At 43.0% G+C, this 24,989-nt stretch overlaps 1 protein-coding gene across 3 annotated transcripts in view; it reads right to left on the minus strand.

Annotated features, from left to right (window-relative positions):
- Nucleotides 1-24,989, minus strand: part of TP53BP1 (tumor protein p53 binding protein 1) — a 155,875-nt gene that overhangs the window by 79,478 nt on the left and 51,408 nt on the right. For all 3 annotated transcript variants that reach the window (XM_073653151.1, XM_073653149.1, XM_073653148.1), the window contains exons 3-4: nt 14,703-14,781; nt 4,715-4,802 (exon numbers count right to left, since the gene is read on the minus strand). In XM_073653151.1, coding sequence (XP_073509252.1) covers nt 4,715-4,802; nt 14,703-14,781 — 167 coding nt within the window. The remainder of the gene's footprint in view (nt 1-4,714; nt 4,803-14,702; nt 14,782-24,989) is intronic.

Raw genomic sequence — 24,989 nt, forward strand, 5'->3', positions numbered from 1 at the left:
ATCCAGCCTTGCTGAAGCATCCCCAGATCATCACCGATCCGCCACCAAATTTCACAGTGGGTGCAAGACACTGTGGCTTGTATGCCTCTCCAGGTCTCCATCTAACTATTAGTCGACCAGGTGTTGGGCAAAGCTGAAAATTAGACTCATCAGAGAAGATTACCTTACTACAGTCCTCTATGGTCCAATCCTTATGGTCTTTGGCAAACTTCAGCCTGGCTCTCCTTTGCTTCTCATTGATGAAAGGCTTTTTGTCTAGCTTTATATGACTTGAGGCCTGCCTCTAGGAGCCTGTTACGAACTGTTCTTGAAGTGCACTTCACCCCAGCTGCCATTTGCCATTCCTTTTGTAGGTCACTTGATGTCATCCTGCGGTTGCTGAGTGACATTCGAATAAGATGAGGGTTATCCTGGTCAGTGGAGAGTCGCTTTCGCCTTCTGCAGGGCTGTAGCTTTGTTGTCCCCAATGTCTGCTGCTTGACCTTGTTAAAATTTCGAAGACTGCAGTCCATTACAAGGATGGAGGCAACATGACGCTCACTGTATCCCTCTGCTAGTAAAGCCAGAATTGAGCCCTTCTTTTCCTCACTCAAGACTTTTATTTTCAACTCCTTTGGCATGGTTAAAAGTTATTTTTTTCATTCAAATTACTTTTGGGGCTGTTCCTAGCACTTGTTTTGCCATCCAGCTTGTCCTATTGCAAGAGGATTGTGAAGACCACAGCAGTGTTTTTTATACTTTCCCTCGTTACATAAGATTTGGTTCAGGTGATCACCTAATAAGAAGCACATTAAGTAGAATGAGGTGGACTTGGGTTGGAATTCTACTGACACTGGAATGGAATGGCTGTCAGACATGTAGAGATGGTGATTTTTAGAAAACTGTGCAGTGGTCTCTTCATTTTTGCCAGAGCTGTATGTCACTGACATATTTCTATCTATTCTGACAGGTCATACAGTAAATTTACTGTACTCAGCTGATTAAATGTCAAGTTTTGTAGGAGATGGATGCGTACAAATAGGGCGGCACACGCATGCAAGCAAGGGGGAAGGGGAGAAGTGAATATAATGAGGGTGGAGAGGGGGGTGGGGATAGTACAGTTAGATCGTTAGAGAAGAATAGGATGCTAAATAACCCCAAAGTTTTATCTTGCATGCTGACCAACGCAAGAAGCCTGACCAATAAGGCGGATGAGCTGCAGGCGCTTATATCGGAGGAGAGGTATGACATCGTAGGTATAACAGAGACTTGGCTAGACGATAGCTACGACTGGGCGGTAAATTTATTAAATTTATTAGATTATAGTTTATTTAGAAGGGACCGGAAACAGGGGAAAGGCGGAGGAGTCTGCTTATATGTAAAGTCATGTCTAAAACCCAGACTAAGGGAAGATATAGGAGAGGGAGAAGAGGGGGTCGAGTCCATGTGGGTAGAGATAGAGGGAACTAAAAATAATAATAAAATATTACTGGGGGTCTGCTATAAGCCACCCAATATAACAGAGGAGAATGAGAATCTGCTATTAGGACAAATAGACAAAGTAGCAAAACATAATGAAGTGATTGTAATGGGGGATTTCAACTACCCGGATATTGACTGGGAAACAGAAACCTGTAGATCTCAGAAAGGAAAAAGGTTCTTGACAAATATTAAGGATAATTATCTCTCCCAACTAGTGCAGGAACCAACGAGAGGGAAGGCCGTGTTGGACTTAATATTGACTAATAGGCCTGATAGAATAACTGAAGTACAGATAGGGGGGCACCTAGGTAATAGCGACCATAATATTATCGACTTCAAAATGCCCTTCAGTAGGGTTATCAATAAGGGAACAACAAAAACATTAAACTTTAGGAGGGCGAAGTTTGATCAGCTGATAGAAAGCCTTCAACTTATTGACTGGGACAAAGTTCTTAATCAAAGGAATACGAATAGTAAATGGGAAACCTTCAAAAGAATTCTGAATACTCAGTGCGAGAGGTATATACCGTATAGGAATAAAAGGGCCAGAAATAAGAGGAAACCAATATGGTTGAACAAGAACGTAAAAGGGGCGGTAAATAGCAAAAAAGAGGCATTCAAGAGATTAAAACAGGAAAACAGTAAGGAGGCACTAATGTGTTACAAGGAAAAAACGAGAACCTGCAAAAAACAAATAAAAATAGCGAAGGAGGAAACAGAGAGACGTATTGCTAGGGAAAGTAGATCAAATCCCAAACTGTTCTTTACGTATATAAATAGTAAAAGGATTAAATCGGATAATATTGGACAGATAAAAAGTGAGGAAGGCAAAATCATAGAGAAAGATGAGGATAAAGCTAATCTATTAAATAATTTTTTTTCGACAACTTTCACAAAGGAAATCGAACTAACAGGAGAAATGAGAAGTGACAAACTTAATCCTCCACTAAGTATGACAAATCTAACCCAAGCTGGGGTACAGAAACACCTCAGTAACATTAAAATAAACAAATCACCAGGACCTGATGGCATACACCCACGGGTACTAAGGGAACTAAGTAATGTGATAGACAGTCCGTTATATCTTATATTTAAGGACTCTGTTGAGACTGGGTCTGTGCCACTTGATTGGCGACAGGCGAATGTAGTGCCAATATTCAAAAAGGGAGCGAAAAGTGACGCCGGAAACTATCGGCCGGTGAGTCTGACGTCCGTTGTGGGCAAAATTTTTGAAAGTTTCATTAAAGAGGCAATTACGGAGCATCTTGATGCTAATAATCTTTTAATCCCGAACCAACATGGATTCATGAGGAATCGCTCCTGCCAAACAAACCTGATTGACTTCTACGAGGAGGTTAGCTCTCGAGTAGATCAGGGGGAACCAGTGGATGTCGTGTATCTCGACTTCTCAAAAGCGTTCGATAGCGTGCCACATAATAGGTTGGTATACAAAATGAGAATGATGGGGCTGGGGGAAAATGTCTGCAAGTGGGTAGCTAACTGGCTAAAGGATAGAAGGCAGAGGGTGGTTATAAATGGAATATACTCAGATTGGGTAAGCGACACTAGTGGGGTACCACAGGGGTCTGTACTAGGCCCAATGTTATTTAATATCTTTATTAACAACATAGTCAGCGGGATAAATAGTAAAATATCAATATTTGCAGATGACACAAAGTTATGTAAAACAATTAATACAAAAGAGGACAGTGCAGACCTACAGAGGGATTTGGATAAGCTGGGTAGGTGGAGCATTAAATGGCAAATGAGGTTTAACGAGGAGAAATGTAAGGTCATACATATGGGAAGGAAAAATGGAACTCACCAGTACTCACTGAATGGGAAATCATTGGGGAATTCAGAGATGGAGAAGGACTTGGGCATCTTGATTGATAGCAAACTAAATTGGAGTGCCCAAAGTCAGGCCGCTGCTGTAAGGGCAAACAGGGTAATGGGATGTATCAGAAGAGGTATAGCTGCAAAGGATGAGAACATTGTTCTTCCACTGTACAAAGCACTGGTCAGACCACACTTGGAATACTGTGCTCAGTTATGGGCCCCACTATATAGAAAGGATATAAATGAGCTTGAAAAGGTACAAAGGAGGGCAACAAAATTAATAAAGGGAATGGAGGGACTGCAATACCCAGAGAGGTTGGCAAAACTAGGACTATTCAGCCTGGAAAAGAGAAGGTTGAGGGGGGACATAATAAATGTGTACAAATATGTTAGGGGACAGTATAGAGACCTTGGCCGGGATTTGTTCAAAAGGAGGGATATTACGGTAACAAGAGGGCACTCACTAAGCCTGGAAGAGAAAAGGTTTCAGCACCAGCATAGGAAGGGGTTCTTTACGGTAAGAGCAGTGAGAATATGGAATTCACTGAGTGAGGAGACGGTAATGTCGGATTCACTAAACCAGTTCAAGCGGGGACTGGATGCATTTCTAGATACCAGGCAGATTTCTGCATATACTTAAAAATAAAATAAAATAGTAGGTTGATACAGGGATTTATTCTGACTGCTGGTTTCAGAGTCGGGAGGGAATTTTTCCTCAGGTGAAGACTGGCCAAATCATTTGGGGTTTTTGCCCTCCTCTGGATCAACTTTAGCAATTACAGAACTAACAGGTCGAACTTGATGGACGCAAGTCTTTATTCGGCTTTACAAACTATGTTACTATGTTACTATGGTTCGAGTGCCGAGCAATTTTTTTTTATCGCATCCATTGACTTGCATTGGCGAGTCTCGTCCGATATACACGGCCACTAGCAGCGTGCTGCGATTTTTTTCTCAGTCCGATCTGAGAAAAAATGAAATATATAAAAAAAAAAAAAAAAAAGCACTCGTCAGTTTTCCTCGCAGATGAGTATGAGCCCTTATAGACAGACATTCTCTGGTTGCTGGTTCATATGGGCAGTTGTGTATAATTCATTGCATATTTATTGTATACAATTGAATATATATTTCTTACCCACATATATGGACTTGTAACAGAGCCACTGCGGTTTGTTGTTTTTCTGTATTTTCTGTTAATGTTATCAATGGATTTTATTATAAACAGTAGGTTTGCTTTTTTTTTTTTATATATTTGTTGATTCTAATACATTTTGATATATTTGTAGATACTTGGATCATTATACTCCTTCTGACTGTACAGGTACTATTTATCATTTTGAAGAGATCAGGGATTTATTTTTCTGAGGATTAATAAAAAATTGTAACATACATTTCACGATAGTAAATCAGGTACCTGATTCTGTTTGTTGGGCGAGGAATACGATCAATTATTTGGCTAAGGACACGATCCCCACTAGGTGCATGCAAGTTTTCCATAGACACTAGATATAAAAAAAATATGTATTAACAAAGATTATTCAAGGAGATTAGCAGCAGAAGAAGATAAATTACAGTCTCTATCTTACAAAAATGTAGAAAGATATGTGTTATGTAGGACAATCACAATCTGAACACCTACAAACTATATCCAGTCCAAAAATGGCATGTGGATCCACATGTGCAGCTTCTGGCATATTTCTATGGAGCCAAACCCAGGAGTGAAATCATAAAGAAGTGTAAGGAACATCTGATTTTTCTCTTTTTTTTTTTACTATCCACTCAGGTGTTTGAAAAAACTGCATCAGAAACTGCACCCCTGTTGTATCATCACTAGACAAAAAAAAGAGTCAGCCTGTACGCAGTGACATCAGATAATATTGGCCAATCACTGGTCACAGCAGCAATGTTCTGTCAAAAGTGAAGTCCCCAATGTGACCATTGTTTGGCTATTGCACTCACTCATGTGTCACTGTTATAGATGTGCCATCTGTACACATATATAAGACTAGCGGGGTGCAGAGAGTAAACTGTATAAGTATATTGCAAAGTTTGTCATTTTGCAATTTCAGCCCCACAAACTTTTTATATCCACTCACACCCCTGTTAAAATGCCAGATTTCTGTCATGTTAAAATAATACCAAGAAGGTAAATTGCAGAACTTTCTCCAACTTTAACCCCTTCACCACCCAGCCTGTTTTCACCTTTCTGACCAGGCCAAATTTTACAATTCTGACCACTGTCACTTTATGAAGTAATAACTATGGAACACTTCAACGGATCCCCCTGATTCTGAGATTGTTTTTTCGTGACATATCGTATTTCATGATAGTGGTAACATTTGTTCGATATGACTTGCGTTTACTTGTGGGGAAAAAAAAAAAAATTGGTGAAAATTTGGAAAATTTTGCAATTTGCAAACTTTTAATCTTTATGCCCTTTAACAAGAGAGTTATATCACACAAAATAGTTAATAAACAATATTTCCCACATGTCTACTTTACACCAGCACAATTTTTGAAACTTTTTTTTTTTTGTTAAGAAAAGTTGACCAGCGAACTCTCATTTTTCCAACAAAAATTACAAAACTTAGGGCCACATGACATTTGAAGTGACTTTGATGGGCCCATATGACAGAAAATACCCAAAAGTGACAGTCACACTATTCTAAAAACTGAACCCTTCAAGGTGCTCAAAACCACATTTAAGATGTTTATTAACCCTTCAGGTGCTTCACAAAAATTGTAGCAAAGTGGAAGGAAAAAAATGAACATTTAACTTTTTTAGCACACAAATCTTCTTTAGCCCCAATTGTTTTTCACAAGGGTAACAGGAGAAAATGGACCCCAAAATTTGTTGTTCAATTTCTCCTTAGCACGCCGATACCCCATATGTGAGAGGGGGGGGGTAGAACTACTGTTTGGGCCCACGGCAGGGCTCGGAAGGGAAGGAGCAGTGACTTTTTGAACGCAAAATTGGCTGTAATAGAGACTGGACGCAGTGTCGCGTTTAGACCCCTGAAGGAATAAAAATGTAAAAAATATATATATTTTTCCATCAAAAATGTTGTTCTAGCCCAAAATGTTTTCATCTTCACAAGGATAGCAGGATAAAATGGACCCCAATATTTGTTGTGCAATTTCTCCTGAGTACAGAAATACCTCATATGTGGTCGAAAACTACTTTTGTGACAGTGCAAAGCTCAGAAGAGAATAAGCATCATATTGGAGTTCAGATTTTGCTAGAATGGTTTGAGGGTGCCATGTCACATTGGAAGAACCCCTGAGGTGCCAGAACAGCAGAAACCCCCCATAAGTGACCTATTTCACAAAGTACACCTCTCAATGAATTTATCTAGGGGTGCAGTGATCATATTGACACCACATGTGACTCACAGAATTTTATACCATTGGGAGGTGAAGAAAGAATAATTACATTTTTACCACTAAAATGATGTTTTAACCTGATGTTTTTAATTTTTCTAAGGACTAGTAGGAAAAAATGGGCCTCAGTTTGTTGTAAAAATTACTCCTGAGTGCACCAATACCCTACATGTCACCGGGAACTACTTTTCAAACACAGAGCAAAGCTCAGAAGGGAAGGAGCGCCATATTATAGTGCAGATTTTACCGTTATGGTTAGCTGCTGCCATGACCCCCTGGCAAAGCCTCAGAGGTGCCAGAACAGCAGAACCCCCCCCATATGTGATCCTATTTTATAAACTACACCTCTCAATGAATTCATCTAGGGGTGCAGTGATCATATTGATGCCACAGGTGTGTCACAGAATTTTATATCACTGGGCAGTAAAGAAAAAAAAATAATGAAATTTTTACCACAAAAATTATGTTTTAGCCCCAGATTTTACATTTTCACAAGGGAAAATGGCACCAAAATTTGCCCCACAATTTCTGCTCAATGTAAAAATACCCCATATGTGACTGTACAGTACTGCTTAGCCATACAGCGAGACTCGGGAGGGACGGAGAGCCATTTGCCTCCTGGAGCGCAGATTTTCCTAGAATAGTTTGCGGACTCCACATACAGAGCCCCTAGGTGCTAAAAGAGCAGAACCTCCCCTCAAGAGACCCCGTTTTGGAAATTATACCCCTTTGTGAATTTATATACAAGTGAAGTGACGATTTTTACTCCATTTGGTGTTTTCCAGAAACAAGCAGCAGTGGATGTTGCGGAGTGAAAATTGCAAACTGCCATTGTAGTGACCAGTACCTTATAGCAGAGGTCCCCAACCGCCGGTCCGCGGACCAGGACCGGGCCGTTGGGGTTTTTCAGCCGGTCCGCGGGGAGAGGGGGCCCCTCCAGCCTCCAGCAGGGCCGCCATCAGGGCATGACTGCCCTGACTCCAGTATGGGGCCCGGCCGGTAGGAGCCCCCTCGGAGCCCCCCTCTTGTGCGTCTCTCTCCTCATGGGGCCCCCGGCCGCATGCTAAGCGCCGGGTCCGGGACATCTTAGCGCTGCGCTGCTGCGGCAGCACCTTCATGATTCCCCTGACTTCCGGTCATGTGACGGCGCCGTCACATGGCCGGAAGTCAGGAGAACCTGGTGTCAGCGATTTGGACGAGCGCCAGGATTCTGCAGGGATCGCATGGGGGTAAGTATAACAAGTTTTATTTTTTTTTAAATACAATTAACTAGGAGTGGGGGGAATGGGAGATGCACATGGGGGAGGGGAGAGATGAGAGATGCACATGGGGGGGAGGGGAGAGATGAGAGATGCACATGGGAGGGAGGGGAGAGATGAGAGATGCACATGGGGGGAGGGGAGAGATGAGAGATGCACATGGGAGGGAGGGGAGAGATGAGAGATGCACGGGGGGGTGAGAGATGCACGGGGGGGATGAGAGATGCACGGAGGGGGATGAGAGATGCACGGAGGGGGATGAGAGATGCACGGGGGGGGGTGAGAGATGCACGGGGGGGGTGAGAGATGCACGGGGGGGGGTGAGAGATGCACGGGGGGGGTGAGAGATGCACGGGGGGGGGTGAGAGATGCACGGGGGGGGTGAGAGATGCACGGGGGGGGTGAGAGATGCACGGGGGGGGTGAGAGATGCACGGGGGGGGTGAGAGATGCACGGGGGGGGTGAGAGATGCACGGGGGGGGTGAGAGATGCACGGGGGGGGTGAGAGATGCACGGGGGGGGTGAGAGATGCACGGGGGGGGTGAGAGATGCACGGGGGGGTGAGAGATGCACGGGGGGGGTGAGAGATGCACGGGGGGGGTGAGAGATGCACGGGGGGGGTGAGAGATGCACGGGGGGGGTGAGAGATGCACGGGGGGGGTGAGAGATGCACGGGGGGGTGAGAGATGCACGGGGGGGTGAGAGATGCACGGGGGGGTGAGAGATGCACGGGGGGGTGAGAGATGCACGGGGGGGTGAGAGATGCACGGGGGGTGGATGAGAGATGCACGGGGGGTGGATGAGAGATGCACGGGGGGTGGATGAGAGATGCACGGGGGGTGGATGAGAGATGCACGGGGGGTGGATGAGAGATGCACGGGGGGTGGATGAGAGATGCACGGGGGGTGGATGAGAGATGCACGGGGGGTGGATGAGAGATGCACGGGGGGTGGATGAGAGATGCACGGGGGGTGGATGAGAGATGCACGGGGGGTGGATGAGAGATGCACGGAGGGGGATGAGAGATGCACGGAGGGGGATGAGAGATGCACGGAGGGGGATGAGAGATGCACGGAGGGGGATGAGAGATGCACGGAGGGGGATGAGAGATGCACGGAGGGGGATGAGAGATGCACGGAGGGGGATGAGAGATGCACGGAGGGGGATGAGAGATGCACGGAGGGGGATGAGAGATGCACGGGGGGGGTGAGAGATGCACGGGGGGGTGAGAGATGCACGGGGGGGGGTGAGAGATGCACGGGGGGGTGAGAGATGCACGGGGGGGGGTGAGAGATGCACGGGGGGGTGAGAGATGCACGGGGGGGTGAGAGATGCACGGGGGGGTGAGAGATGCACGGGGGGGTGAGAGATGCACGGGGGGGGTGAGAGATGCACGGGGGGGGTGAGAGATGCACGGGGGGGGTGAGAGATGCACGGGGGGGGTGAGAGATGCACGGGGGGGGTGAGAGATGCACGGGGGGGGTGAGAGATGCACGGGGGGGGTGAGAGATGCACGGGGGGGGTGAGAGATGCACGGGGGGGTGAGAGATGCACGGGGGGGTGAGAGATGCACGGGGGGGTGAGAGATGCACGGGGGGGTGAGAGATGCACGGGGGGTGGATGAGAGATGCACGGGGGGTGGATGAGAGATGCACGGGGGGTGGATGAGAGATGCACGGGGGGTGGATGAGAGATGCACGGGGGGTGGATGAGAGATGCACGGGGGGTGGATGAGAGATGCACGGGGGGTGGATGAGAGATGCACGGAGGGGGATGAGAGATGCACGGAGGGGGATGAGAGATGCACGGAGGGGGATGAGAGATGCACGGAGGGGGATGAGAGATGCACGGAGGGGGATGAGAGATGCACGGAGGGGGATGAGAGATGCACGGAGGGGGATGAGAGATGCACGGAGGGGGATGAGAGATGCACGGAGGGGGATGAGAGATGCACGGAGGGGGATGAGAGATGCACGGAGGGGGATGAGAGATGCACGGAGGGGGATGAGAGATGCACGGAGGGGGATGAGAGATGCACGGGGGTGAGCTGCACATGGGGGGGTGAGAGATGCACATGGGGGGGTGAGAGATGCACATGGGGGGGTTATGTTTACATAACTTTGTTGCCTTATGAAGGGCGGGGGGGGGCCCCCAAAAATTTCTTGCACAGGGGCCCACTACAGTCTGTGTCCGCCCCTGGGATGAAGTAAATGCAGCTGAACAGCAGCTGTCAGGACAGCTGCCCTGTACTGCTGCAGGGCGTGATGGGGTCTCAGTGATGCGGCTCCTGGCACAGCACATTATGTGGGGCTCCTGGCATAGCTCCTGGCGGGGACCTGGTCTACACTATATGATAAGTATGCACTAAACGCCAAATCCCTCCATTACCCCGCCCCCATATGACCAAAGCCCCGCCCACCCCACCCCCTCCTTGCTGGGCCATGGAAAAATGATCTTGCTTCAAGCCGGTCCCTGGTGCAAAAAAGGTTGGGGACCACTGCCTTATAGTGCCCAGCTCGGGCTTCTGGAGACACGAACCCGTAAATTAGGTGGGCTCTCATGACTACAAACATGCCAAACATGTGGATGCTAAATGTGGTTTAGGCACACTGTGGGGCTCAAAAGGGAGGGGGGCATTTGGATTTGGGAGTGCAGAATTTACTAAATTTCTTTTGGTAGGAGAGGAGCCATTTCGCTTTTCCAGAGCCTTTGTCCTATCAGTAATGTGGAAGCCCCCTATATTTCTGTTAACAGATGACGGACCTGAGTGCGGACTTGGCTTTTTTGTGGATTGATTTGAAGCTTTTGTTGGGAACATTTCACATAACATTTTGGATCATATTTATCCAGCGCTCTACGCCGAGCACTTATTTTGGGGTTTCCATCTAAATCTCTGAATAACATGATTCAGATGAAACCCTCAAGGGATCCCTTCATTATAATCAGGCAGTAGAGTTACTCTGGACTCCGTCTGGCCTCTGTTCAGCATTGTCCTTTTTCTCCCAGATGTGCACAAAACTGTGGCCGACCACACGTTTATGCACACCTAAAAAAAACGGACACCGTCGGATCATAGGTCAAATGGCGTCCACAGTGCCTCCATCTGCCTCATTACGGCGAATATTCTGTCAGGAGTTCCGTCTGAATCACGCATTTCAGAGATTTACTCGGAAACCAGGTATAAGGGCTCAGCATAGAGCGCAGGAGTCGAGCTTTACTTCAATCTTTGGGAGGCAGAATGAACAAATCAACGGCAGGTAAAGAATTGGTTTTATTTATTTTTTACGCTGTTCCTCATGCGGTATAAATGATATGACTTTATTTTTCGGCCCAGTGTGATTACAGCGATACCAGATTTATATGGTTTTCTTTTTTATCTTTGGCTGCTGTCACACACTAAAAGATGCTTTTTATTGCGCATCGCCATACTTAGAGAGCTATTATTTTTCCACGTATCGGCCGACAGTCATGTGAGGGCTTGCTTTTCGCAGAATGAGTTGACTTTTTTTTTTTTTTTTTTTATTGGTACCATTTTTGGCCACAATTTTTTTTTATCACTTTCTATTCCGATTTTTGGGAGGCACAATGAGCAAGAAACAGCAATTCAGGAATAGTTTGTTTTTGTTTTTTTTATACTGCTCCGCTTGTGGTATAATTGATAAGGCAGCTTTATTCTTCGGGTCAGTGCGATTATAGCAATACCACATTTATGTCTTTTTTGTATGTTTTGGAACTTTTTACACAATAATAACAAATTTTATAGAAAAAAAAATATTTTTGCATTGCGTTATTCTGAGCACTATAACTTTTTTCACTGATTGAGCTTGGTTTTTTTTTGCAGGACAAGATGGCGTTTTCAGCTATACCACTTTTAATTACATTGTGTTTTTGATTGCGTTTTATTCCACTTTTTGTTCGGTGGTGTGATGAAAAAGCAGTTTTTTGCCATGTTTTAAATTTTTTTTTTCTTTACGTTGTTCATTGAAGGGATACCAAACGTGTACTTTTTATCTTCTTTTTTTTTTACATTAAAATACATTTATGGGTATAATATATATTTTTTTATTATTATTATTATTTGTGATTTTTAAAAAATATATATTTTTTTTTACTTAGTCCCTTTATGGGACTTTCACTTTTACCACTCTGATCACTGTTATAAAGCATTGCAATGCTTTATAACTGTCAGTGCTGCACAGACACAAGCCCCTTAGACCATGTTCTGCGCATGGTTCAAGTGGCTTGCCGTAGCCTGGTGACCCGGATGTCGTCATGACGACCTCAAGTCACTGTGGCAACAATCGGGCCCCCGCGATAAAGTCACAGGGGCACCGATCTCAAGCGAGAGGGAGCCCCCTCCCTTTCCCTTCCTTCTAAGTGCGGTGATCAGTATCAATCGCAGCTTTCAGGGGGTTAAACTGCCGTGAGCGGTGCGAGCCCCTCTCCTAGCAGTGAGAGAAAGGTGTCAGCTATAATATTAGCTGAACACCTGGCGGCTCCTGTGCATTCAAAATCGCCATGATGTACCCAGTATATCCAAGGTCGGGAAGTCGTTTCCTTCCATGACGTACTGGGTACTTACAAGGTACAAGGTACTAGGTACTTCCAAGAAAAATGAAAGTTCTTTTTCCACCGAAAAGATTTCAAAGAACTAAGATAATGTGGTTACATAACTATGCACACCCTTAAAAGTAATACTTTGTTGAAGTACCCTTTTTTATTTCATGACCGCACTCAGTCTTTTTGGGTAGTAGTCTATAGCATGGCACATCTAAATTTGACAATCTTTGCCCACTCTTCCTTGCAGTAGAGCTCCAAATCTGTCAGATTTTGAGGGCATCTCCTGTGTACAGCGCCCTCTTCAGGTCACCCACAGATTATCAATTGGGTTCAGGTCTGGGCCATTCCAAAATTTTGACATTTCGGGAAAGCCATTCATTTGTTGATTTGGAGGTAAGCTTCGGGTCTTTATCGTGCTGAAAGGTAAAATGCATCTTCAGCTTTTTAGCAGAGGCCTTAATTTTTTATTTTTATCCATATTCTATAATTTTTTTCATTTTTACAACAAAAACAAAAATAAAATGCCATACATCAACCTTAGAGGTATACATTTAATATAAGACATGGACATAATCATAAAAAAAAAAAGAAAAAGTAGTGAAACATTTAACATAACATCACCTTAAGAAACAGAATAAATTTACTTAAGACATCATGTGTTAACCCTAGAATGCATGACTATAAAAATCTACTTTTTCACATACCTGGGGCCTTTTAGGCCCGTGTGCAAATAACATGGAATAACTCAAACAAAAATGACAAACAACTATATACCTGAGGAATACCTAGAGTTTCAAAATTCTAACTAAAGTAATCTTGCAGAAAATAGAAAACAATTAACAGGGCGGGCCTGCGAGGCCCCAGGTATGCGTTCTAGGGTTAATAGGAATGGCCCACGGGGATAGAGTCCACGATTTCCATCTATCCATAATTTTGTTTCTATTTCACCGCGAAGATGCTAGCATATGTTCATAATGATAATAGGTATTCATTTTCCCCATCAGATCTTCCATCGTGGGAATAAAGGGAAATTTCCATGTAAGTGCTATGCATTGTCTGACAGAAATTAATATATGGATTACTATCCGTCTAAGTTTATGGGGGATTACATCTATTCCTATGTTCAAAACAGCTAGAGCTGAATTCGGTCCTGACAGTTTTGATGCAAAGTTGGTATACTTTGAACTCTTCATAATTCCCTCCACCTTGACTCAGGGGTCCATATCCCCGCAATGGGGTGGAGAAAAAAAATGTTTCATCAGCTCTTCAGCAGAAGGTGGTCTTAATATTACATATTCTCACAGGTTACAATAGGACCAGATGGTGACCTAAAGGGGACGCAACTGTAGGCCAAAAGTTTCTCACGAAAGGAGCTCGGGAGAAGGAAATCTACATTTGCTACCAGAAAATTGTCGGAAACCTCCTTGTTAAAAATCGGTTAATAGCCTCTAATTATGTCAGATAATTAGTGTTGAGCGAGTATGTTCTATTAACCCTTTCGCCGAGTATGCTCGGGCCGAGCTCCAAGTATTTACAGCTGCTCGGTGATGTGGTTGAATCGCTCCCGTGTGCATGATTTGCAACTGTTTGACAGCTTTATTACATGGGAGGAATGTCTATTTCTTACACATTCCTCACATGTAATAAAGCTGTCAAACAGTCGCAAATTATGCACACAGGAGTGATTTAACCACATCACCGAGCAGCTGTAAATACTCGGAGCTCGGCCCGAGCATACTCGGACAGAACATACTCGCTCAACCCTACAGATAATGTGTAATGGATCTCTCTGCAGATTGACTGATTAACACATGCATATACTGCAGTGTAATGTATTTTACATGTCACCTATAACTCTACAATTATTACAATGATATCCTTCTATTTTTTTTTCAATCACATTTGAATTCAAACCTCAAAAATATAAAAAAAAAATAAAGCGAACAAGAATTAAAACAGTGAGCAATCTGCAAAACTGCTCGTAAAAAGGTTCACCCATACACATTACTTCACTAAGGCTTACATAATAGGAAATCAGGCAAGAAACAAAACATGTAATTGTGACAGTTGTACAACATAAAACCTGCTCCTACATAGCCACCATCAGCAGAAACAAAATTGATATGTTTATATAATCTGTTCTCTGTTCAAAGTGATGCACAGTTAATAGCATTTTGTAGAAGGCCGCTCTGATCGCATTACCTAGATGATTTTCCTTTGAGGGCTCACTTATTTCTACGCGTTCTTTAACACCAATGGAAGGTTTACCAGGCACAAAATCCTATAAAGAGAGAAAATACTGAATAAATCTTTATTGTACATATAGTCATGCAATGATCTAGCAAGAGCTTCACATCGGTGCACAGAGGCACTCAGAGCGCATGGAGAATGTGATCACAACGGAATCAACCAACTAACAAGTCTCCAGCCGTTCCCCTTGCACACACATTATTACACACACTGTGTGACCAGATCATCATTTTTATGCAAATTTTCCAACTCCAAGCCATATAAACCTGAATACTTATTGGATGAAACATATCAGGTGATGTGTATTTATGTAATTAGGTACGATGCAGCCCAAGTATATCACCACCGTTTATCAGGGTGTGCAGAAATATTATGCAGCTTGTTTTTCTCAGGCAAAATGAGTAAAAAAAAAAAAAAAAAAAAAAAAAAAAAAAGATTTAACTGACTCTGAAAAGTCAGAAATTGTTACAAATGTTAAAGAAGGATGCAAGAGTCATGAAACTGCTAAGATATTGGGGCGTAATCACAGAACCATCCAAAGTTTTGTTACAAATAGTCAACAGGGTAACAAAAACCCATGTTGAGAAAAAGATGCACATTAACTGCCAAAGATTTTCTATAATTTTGACTTTAACCATTTTAGTAACCTTTCAGTGCAAAAAGTTGCACGTTTCATAAAATGTTAAAACACTGCGTAAAAATTCCGGGCAAATAAAAAAAAAAAAATCAATCCAAGGGGGCCCGAAAAAAGTATGCCTCAAACTAGTACCATGTATGTAAAGGCGCTGTAATGCTGAGTACATCCATAACTTCATTTTAGAAACGTGGGTTTACGTTTTAGAGAAATTTATTGTTAAATTGTTAGGCTATGTGCCCACGATGCAGAAATGCGGCATATTTTTTCTGCTTCTCCCTTGCAGGAAAAACACATGCGGATTTTACATGCGTTTTTCCCACCAGGTAGAAGAGTTTGTCAAGCGTCTTTGCATGCATTTCCCGCATGTGGGTTATCAAGCACTTTTCCAAGCAATTTTAGCATCACTTGGAAAAGTGCTTGACAACTTGGTCACACTATATAAATCCATGCAACCGGCATGGATTTATACAGTGTGACCAAGAAATAGTTAAAAAAATAAAAAATAAAGATTATACTTACCTTCCGATGGCCCCCGGTGTTTTCTCCGCTCCGTCCGGTCTCTTGTATGGGTCGCGGTGGTGTTTAAGGACCTGTGGTGACGTCATTGAGTCATGTGACAGGTCACGCGACTGCCGACGTCAGCGGTCGAGTGACCTGTCACATGACTAAATGACGTCATGGCAGGTCCTTCACACCACCGCGAGCCGTACAAGAGACCGGACGCATCACTAAGGAGGCCGGGGGCCATCAGAAGGTGAGTATAATCTTTATTTTTTATTTTAAATTCTTTTTTTAACAGGTACTATGGTACCCGGGTCTGGAAGAGAGTCTCCTCTCCTCCAGACCTGGGTACCATCCGCACATTGAACCGTGTGATATCCGCATGTGCAGATGCAGTGATGCGGATGTCACGTGGTCCCATTCAAGTCAATTGATGCAATTACGCTGTGTGTCCGCAAAATTAATGGACATGCTGCGTATTTTTCCGCAATGATAATCCGCAGCGGAAATTTCCGCAGCATTTGCACAGCACATGCGGATTATCATTGGGGACCATTTCGCTGCGGAAATTCTGCGGCAAAAACGCTTGAAAAACGCATAGTGGGCACACAGCCTTATGCAAAATGCAGGGAGTGGGCCCTGTACTTACAGCTTTGCTGCCTCTTTTTCCTAGTCACAGCCTGGTCTCTTCTTTCAGTAAACTGCCTCTCATGCCAGAGATCTAGTGCAAGCAGGCTCAGACTGGCCCATAGGAGAATCCTGCGGTGGAACCCCATGCAGAAATAGGCTCTCCACTCCACCTACATGAGTAGTCTGAACATTGTGAAACAAATGTATTTTGCCAAGTGCATCATATCAATATTCATTTAACAAACTACCCAGTTTATTATTATATAGAAAAATAGATAAATTTGTGAATGAGAGTAATATGATATTCATTGTCATACACATGTGGAAGCAGTGCATACAAAGTTCCTGATGAAGAAGACTATCCGTCTCTGGTGCAGTTGGCATAGTTTGTAGATCATCAGGAAATTACTTTACATGTCCTGATGAATGGCGCTTGCACTAGATCTCGGGTGGGAAAGGGAGGTCACTGAAAGTAGAGTAACCAGTTTGTATAAAAACCTGATGACAGGTTCCCTTTAAAGTGGTCTGTGGCCATAAATCAGGTGAGAGGAAGTCAGAAAAAGACAAAAAATAGTAATAAACTCCTTTTACACTGGGAGAAAGAGCTCACTGGGGGATGCTCCGTTAGAGGTCGGCCTCTTTCGCTTGCTAGTGCAGCTCTCCTCACACACTGGAGAGTACGTCTGCCCATAAAATGGCTACAGGTGGAGGAACATGTGACCGTCAGACCATCAGCCTCCTCCAATAGAAAAACATCACCTAGGAAAGCTGGTTTGGGGCCTATTTCTTACAGGACAAGTTGTACTTTTCAATGATGCCATTCGTTTTGCCACATAGTGTACTGGAAAACAGGAAAAAAAGTTACAAGTGCGGTGAAATTGTGAAAAAAAAAAAAAAAAGAAAACCAACCCACAATTCTGACATTGTACACCATAAAAACAATTCCCAAAAAAAACATTATGTGGTAAAATTGACTTGGTGATATGATTCTCCTCATCAGTACGATTACAGTGATACCAAACTTCTCCAGTTTTATTTATTATTTAGCAGTGAAAACAATAAAAAAACAGATTTGTAAAAAATAATTTTTAAATTGTGTCACCATTTTCCGAGATCCATAATGTTTTCATTTTTCACTCGATAGAGCTGTGTGATGGCTTATTTGTTTGCGGGGTGAAATGATGTATTTATTAAAACAATTTTTAGGATAGATATGACATTTTGATGGCTTCTTCCAGCATTTTTTTTTTCGGTATTGCCGAGACCAAACAAATTTCAAATTTGGTATTTTGAATCATTTCCCATTTCAGCGTTTATTTTAATAAATCTGACTTTTCTAGACTCTGATACCACGTGTATTTCTTATGTTTATTTTTAATGGGGGGGAAAGGGTGGAAATGTGAACTTTTAAAAAAAAAAAAAAAAAAAAAAAAATCATATTTTAATTTTTTTTTTTTACTGTATCTGTTTGTCTTTGGGGGACTTGAACTTCCAATCATCTGATTCTGAACTTTCAAACACTTGTGCTATATAGTAAAAAGCATTGTCTCCTTTGAAGCAGCCAGATCATGGGAATCAGGGACTCCGTTTCAAAAGAAATCCGTGATGACAGGCATATATACGGCCCATACACCCGCTACCGACTTGCGCCTTACATGTACCGCAGATCTTGGCAAGGGGTTAAAAGTTTAGCAGCTATTTTCATTTTTTCAATATAAATTTACAAATTCTATTTTTAATTTTTTTTTTTATACAGACATTTTCAGTGATTTTGAGGCGCCTATAAGTTACAGGGGAAAAAAAAATGACACCCATTGAAGTATACAAAAACACACCTCAGGAAATTTGTTGTTAACCCTTGTTTCTCACAAGAATTAATGTAAAAAAAAAACATTCTTTCAACTAAAATGTTGCTTTAGTCACATGTTTTACATTTTCACAAGCTATAATGAGAGAAAATGTACTGAAAAAAAGCAATTTCTTCAGAACACACAGATACCGCACGTGCAGTCGGAATCTACCGATTAGGCACACGACATGGCAAGTAAGGGAAGGAGCGCAATTTTGGCTGGAATACACTGCCGACACATCTGCAGAGCGCCTAAAGTGGCAAAAAAGCAGAAACCCCCACACGTGATCCCATTTTGGAAACTACAACCCTCAAGAAAATTCATGTGTGTTAGGGACGTTTTAGGACTCTCCGATGCTTTACAAAAATTTATAACATTGGGATGTGAAAACGAAAAATTATATTTTTTTTTTCTATGAAAATGTTTTTTCAGACCCCAAAATTTCCCTTTCATAAAGGGTAGTAGGAGAAGATGGACCGTACAATTTGTTAAGCAGTATCTCCTGAGTACACCGATAACCCAAAAGGTGGTCAGAAACTCCTGTTTGGGCAAACGGCAGGGCTCTGGAGGGAAAGGGCACCATTTAACTTTTGGTGTGCATTTTTGGCTGAAATTGACTGTGGACGTCATTTCACATTTACAAAGCCCCTAAGGTGCCGAAACATCAGAAATCCCGAAAAGTGACTCCATTTTGAAACCTACACCGTCAAGGAATTCATCTAGGTTTGCAGTGACTTTTCTGGGCCCACAGGTGCTTAACAAAAGTTTATTACATTTTTTTACATAATGGTGAGCTTTATAGATCTACATTTATATGGTATTAAAGGGAATAGGTCATCAGCTTTTTGCTACCTCATCTGAGAGCAACATGATGTAGGAAAAGAGACCCTGATTCCAACGATGTATCACTTAGTTTACTGGATGCAGCAGTTCTTAAATGTAAAATGAAGTAGAACTCTGAGAACTAGCCCTGCCCACACCCCAGCTCTTATGTACAGTGGCTTGTGAAAGTATTCACCCTCTCAGCATTTTTTGTTTTTTGCTTCCTCACAACCTGGAATTTAACTTGTTTTTTTTGAGGGTATGCAGCAGTGTAAAGAACATGCCTACAACTGAACATTTTGTTTTATTGTGAAGCAAACAACAAATAGGACAAAATAACTGAAAACTTCAGTGTGCATAAACTGCTCCAGCTCCTTCAAGTTAGATGGTTTCTTCTGGTGAACAGCAATCTTCAAGTCTGACCACAGATTCTCAATTGGATTAAAGTCTGGGTTTTGACTAGACCACTCCAAAACATTTACACGTTTCCTCTTAAACCACTTTGAGTGTGGCTTTAGCAGTATGCTTTTGGGTCATCGCAGTGTTGGAAGATGAACCTTTGTTCCAGTCTCAAATCACTGACAAATAGGTTTTGCTCATGAATATCCCAGTATTTCGCTCCATCCATCTTCCCCTCGACTGACCATTTTCCCTGTCCCTGCTGCCAAAACACATCCCCACAGCAGGATGCTGCCACCACGTTTCACTGTGGGGATAATATTATTGGGGTAATGATCTGTGCTGGTGTAGCGCCAGACATAGCATTTACCTTGGTGGCCAAAAAGTTCAATTTTGGTCTCATCTGACCACAGCACTTCCTTCCTCCATACATTTCGGGAGTCTCTCATGTGTCTTTTGGCAAACTCAAAATGAGCCTTACACACAAAAATTGTAAGTAAAGGCTTTTTTCTGCCCACTCTTCCATAAAAGCCACCTCTATGGAGTGTACGACTTATTGTGGTTGTATGGACAGATACTCCAGTCTCTACTTGGGAACTCTGCAGCTCCTTCAGGGATACCTTTGGTCTCCGTGCTGCCTCTCTGATTAATGCCCTCATTGCCCGGGGTGAGTTTAGGTTGGCAGCCATCTCTTGGAAAGTTTGTTGTGGTACCATGTTCTTTCCATTTGATGGTGCTCCCAGGGGATCATCAGAGATTGGGTTTTTTTTTTATTTTTGATAACCCAACACTGACTTGCACTTCTCAATAACTTTGTTCCTAACTTGTTTGGATATCTCCTTTGTCTTCACGATGTTTGGTTAGTTGTGCCTCTTGCTTAATGGTGTTGCAGCCTCTGGGGCCTTTCAGAAAAGGTGTCTAAATACTGACAGAGCATGTGACAATGAGATTGCACACAGATGGACTTCCTTTCACTAAGCATGTGACTTATAAAGATAATTGCTTGCACCAGAAATTTTTAGAGGCTTCATAGTAAAAGGGGTGAATACATGTGCACATGCCAATTTTTTAGTTATTTGATCCCATAAATGTAATTTATGCCTATATTTTGTTCACTTCACCAACTTAGACTATTTAGTGCTGATGCATCACACATCAATCTGATTACTAAAATATTTAAAAACAGGTTGTAATGTAACAAAATAGATAAAAAGCTAATGCGTTGAATACTTTCGCAAGCTACTGTACATAGTCTACTGACAGTGAGCTGCTTATCAGAGGAGGAGGCGTGGTCGGACTAGTAGTCCTGTGCACATCAGACCTGGCAATGATGAAGGTTTTATCACTAGGACTTTATTATAAATAAACAACAGGAAACAGCTTGATATCACTGAATTCAGTGTTTTAACCCCTACATCATGCGATCTTCAGATTACATAGCAAAAACCTGCTGAAAGATTCCTTTTAATGAAGATTATTACCACTGTAAAATGTTCAAGTAGAATTTATTGATTCATGAACTATTTCTTATGTATCTATATGTATGTCTATTTTAATTGCCTTAAAACATATTGCCAAGACCCATTGTATTTTCTTTAATATCCTCTAGGATTAATGCATTTATAATTTGATCTATTATTACTGATATTTGGTTGAATCTCACTTTTAGTGAATAGAAAAGTTCAGTGTTTATTGATCTATTGACCCCCCTACATTCCAAACTGCCCTCCCTATCTCAGCTCCCACCCCTCAAACCTTATTTTGGATATAAATAGCTAATTAAATCATTTGGACCTTGAGATTCATCCATAATGCTTCTCTGCACTTGATAAAAGGGATCCAAGATGCTTGAAATACGTTGCTCTATTAGAAGTTCTAATATATTCCATCCACCATTACGGCAACGGTGGTCATTATTTTGCATCTGTATATACTTGTTCTGTTGGCATTGTACTGTATGGATACCACACTCCAGTCCAAGTTTATAACAATAGGAGACGAAAATGAAAAATTACGATTTTTCCACTAAAATGATGCTTTATCCTCTACATTTTTCATTTTCACAATGGGTAATAGGAGAAAATGGACTCCACTATTTGTAATTAACACTGCAATACCCCATTTGGAAACACAGCAAGAATTGGGGAGGGAAGAAACGCTATTTGGCCGTAATAGTCTGTGTGCCACTTGCAGAGCACCTGAGGTACCAGAAGAGTAGAAAATGCACAAAATTACTTCATTTCAGAAACTATACTCCTCAAGAAATTCATCTAGGGGTTGTAAGATAGCTGTTAGATAACCCTGGGGTAATGCTTTAGTACATAAAGGACTAAAAGGGGTTAAATCGGCCATGAGAGGCTGATTATGAGCAGCTGAATGGCTGATCACCATATCTCCACCCCTGGTGTGGTTCACTTTGTAAAAGGAGACCTGTTTGTCTCACACATGTCTGTGTATGGAGGTGTGCAGATCTCCTGGATTGAGAGCCTTTGCTAAAGGACTAAGAAGCTGGACTCCAAGCCAAGCGAGCTAACCAGCACTACTGTACGGACTATTTACTTTATGTTTTATTTTGTGCCAGACAAAGGCTGTATTTGAGTTTCCTGTGATTTGGTTTATGGGGACTGCAATAAACCAGCAGGACTTTTAAATAGAAACGTCTCGCTCCCAAGTGAGTAGAATTGTTACAGGGTGTAAAGAGAATTTAAAACCCACAAGTGCTTCACAGATGTTTTTTTCCATTAAAATGTTGTTTTAGCTCCAAATGTATCAGTTTCACAAGGGATAATAGCAGAAAATTTACCCCACAATTTATGAAGCAATTTCTTGCAAACATGGAAATCCCCAATTTGTTGTCAAACTACTGGGCTCAAAAGTGAAGAGTTGCTATTTGACTTTTTGAGCAAAAGTTAGGCAGTGAGTTTGTGGGTGACACTTGCGGAGCCCACAAGGTGCCGGATCATCAGTAACACCGCAAAGAGACCCATTTTGGAAACTAAACCCTTCAGGGAATTCATCTAGGGGTGTACTGAGCATTTTTACCCCACAGATCTTTCACCTATATCTTACTATTGTCCTGAGTAAAAATGAAAAATTGCAATGATTATAATAAGTAGATTAAGCTCATTTTTTCTCTTTACCATAGCTAGTATGGGGAAAAAAAACATCCTGTAAATTATATTTTTCCAAGTCATGCAATATTGTTTAAATGGTCATATACCAAGATATTGGCACATAATAGGGCACAGAAGATCAGGAGCTATTTTAGGGTGCAGAGTTTTCTTGAGTAGTTTGTGGGCACCATTTGCAGAGCCCCGGAAATGCCAAACCCTTAGACATCCCCAAAAATGATCCGGTTTTAAAAATTACACTCAGATAATTCATCAACAGATGTAGTGACTAGTGATGAGCGAGCGTACTCGCTCCTGTTCTGCACTCGCCCGAGTCCCCGCCCCAAATGTTTGGCGCGGTTTTAACAGCAAATAAACATGCAGGGATTGCCTGCCACTCACTGTAATGCCGCAGCCGAGTGGGTTGTAGCATTACAGTGATTGACACTAGGCAGCCAGCCATAGGGTCTAGATCAGACCCGGTGACCCTATGCTCCTCACAGTCTACCCTTCAGACAAGCAGAGTAGGGAGAGACTTGGCGGTTTATTAGATAGGCATTGCACAGCAAGATATGTAATATATATTAGGACTGTTAGATTAGAAGGGCTGATGGATATCTCTATCTCTACAGACCAAAAGTTTGGACACACCTCATTTAAAGATTTTTAGGTATTTTCATGACTATGAAAATTGTACATTCACACTGAAGGCATCAAAACTATGAATTAACACATGTGGAATTATATACTTAACAAAAAAGTGTGAAACAACTGAAAATATATCTTATATTCTAGGTTCTTCAAAGTAGCCACCTTTTGCTTTGATGACTGCTTTGCACACTCTTGGCATTCTCTTGATGAGCTTCAAGAGGTAGTCACCGGAAATGGTCTTCCAACAAACTTGAAGGAGTTCCCAGAGATGCTTAGCGCTTGTTGGCCCTTTTGCCTTAACTCTGCGGTCCAGCTCACCCCAAACCATCTCGATTGGGTTCATGTTGTCACGCTGTCTCTGTATACTGGAGGTAGGGGGCCTAAGCTGACCCTAAGCTGGGGCCCTGACTAGTCCCTCAACCTGGAGGTACTGTTAAAGGTACAGAGGTCCAGGCCGCCAGCGTAACCCCTACCTCCTGAGGATCCCTGCACCTAAGTAATCTAGTCCTGAGAAGGACCCCGATCACAACAAAAGGGGACAAGTAATAATATGCCCACACACAGTACTTAGACGAACGAGACAGTACAAGGGAAAAACCAAAACCACCTTGCATACAACAACTACACAACTACAACAGAGGGAACACCAACGGGAAAGGAGATAAATGATAAAGCGAGGAAGGGAAAAAACACTCCAAATACACTTATCTCAGAAACTCCAAACACCACGATCCGCTCTGTTAGTCTGAATGAAATGCTTTCACCGACACTTCCCAAACAGACCAGCAGGCATTTGAAGGAGTCTCACTACAGCAGTATTGATTGCAGCTGGGCGAGGCTGGACCTCGTCTAGCACAGAGAGAGAGAGAATTAACTCCCTCACTGCCGAAAAACACAAAGCACCAACAAGTCAGCTGCGAGAAGTCAGGCTGTGTACTCGTGACGATCTTCGTGGCGACACACCCGTGACAGTACCCCCCCTTCTGCGAGGGGCCTCCGGACCCTCAGGGCCAGGTTTATCCGGGTGAGTCGTGTGGAAGGCCCGAACTAATCGGTCTGCGTTAATATCCGACGCAGGAACCCACATCCTCTCCTCAGGACCATACCCTTTCCAATGAACCAGGTACTGAAGGGACCGGCGATTAAAGCGTGAATCGATGACCCTCGATACCTGGAACTCCAAGTTACCATTGACCACCACTGGAGGGGGAGGTAAAGGTGACGGTACCACCGGCGCCACATACCTCTTAAGCAACGATCTGTGGAACACGTTGTGAATTTTAAACGTAGGGGGGAGGTCAAGACGGAATGCCACCGGATTAATAATAGAACTGATTCTGTACGGCCCGATGAACCTGGGACCCAGTTTCCAGGAGGGAACCTTAAGTTTAATATTCCTGGTAGACAACCATACCCGATCGTTCACACTTAGGTCCGGACCAGACACTCTCCTCCTATCAGCCATACGTTTGTATCGGTTCCCCATAGTATTCAGATTCTTCAGCACCCCTCTCCATACTGAAGCGAGTGATGAGGAAAATCGTTCCTCCTCAGGAACCCCCGAAGAGCCCCCCCTACTGAAAGTACAAAACTGGGGGTGAAAACCATATGCCCCAAAAAACGGGGACTTACCAGTGGA

This window comes from Phyllobates terribilis, unplaced genomic scaffold (assembly GCF_046119375.1).
Source record: "Phyllobates terribilis strain yellow unplaced genomic scaffold, ASM4611937v1 Scaffold_11__3_contigs__length_659146591, whole genome shotgun sequence".
In the NCBI taxonomy this organism is placed as follows: Eukaryota; Metazoa; Chordata; class Amphibia; order Anura; family Dendrobatidae; genus Phyllobates; species Phyllobates terribilis.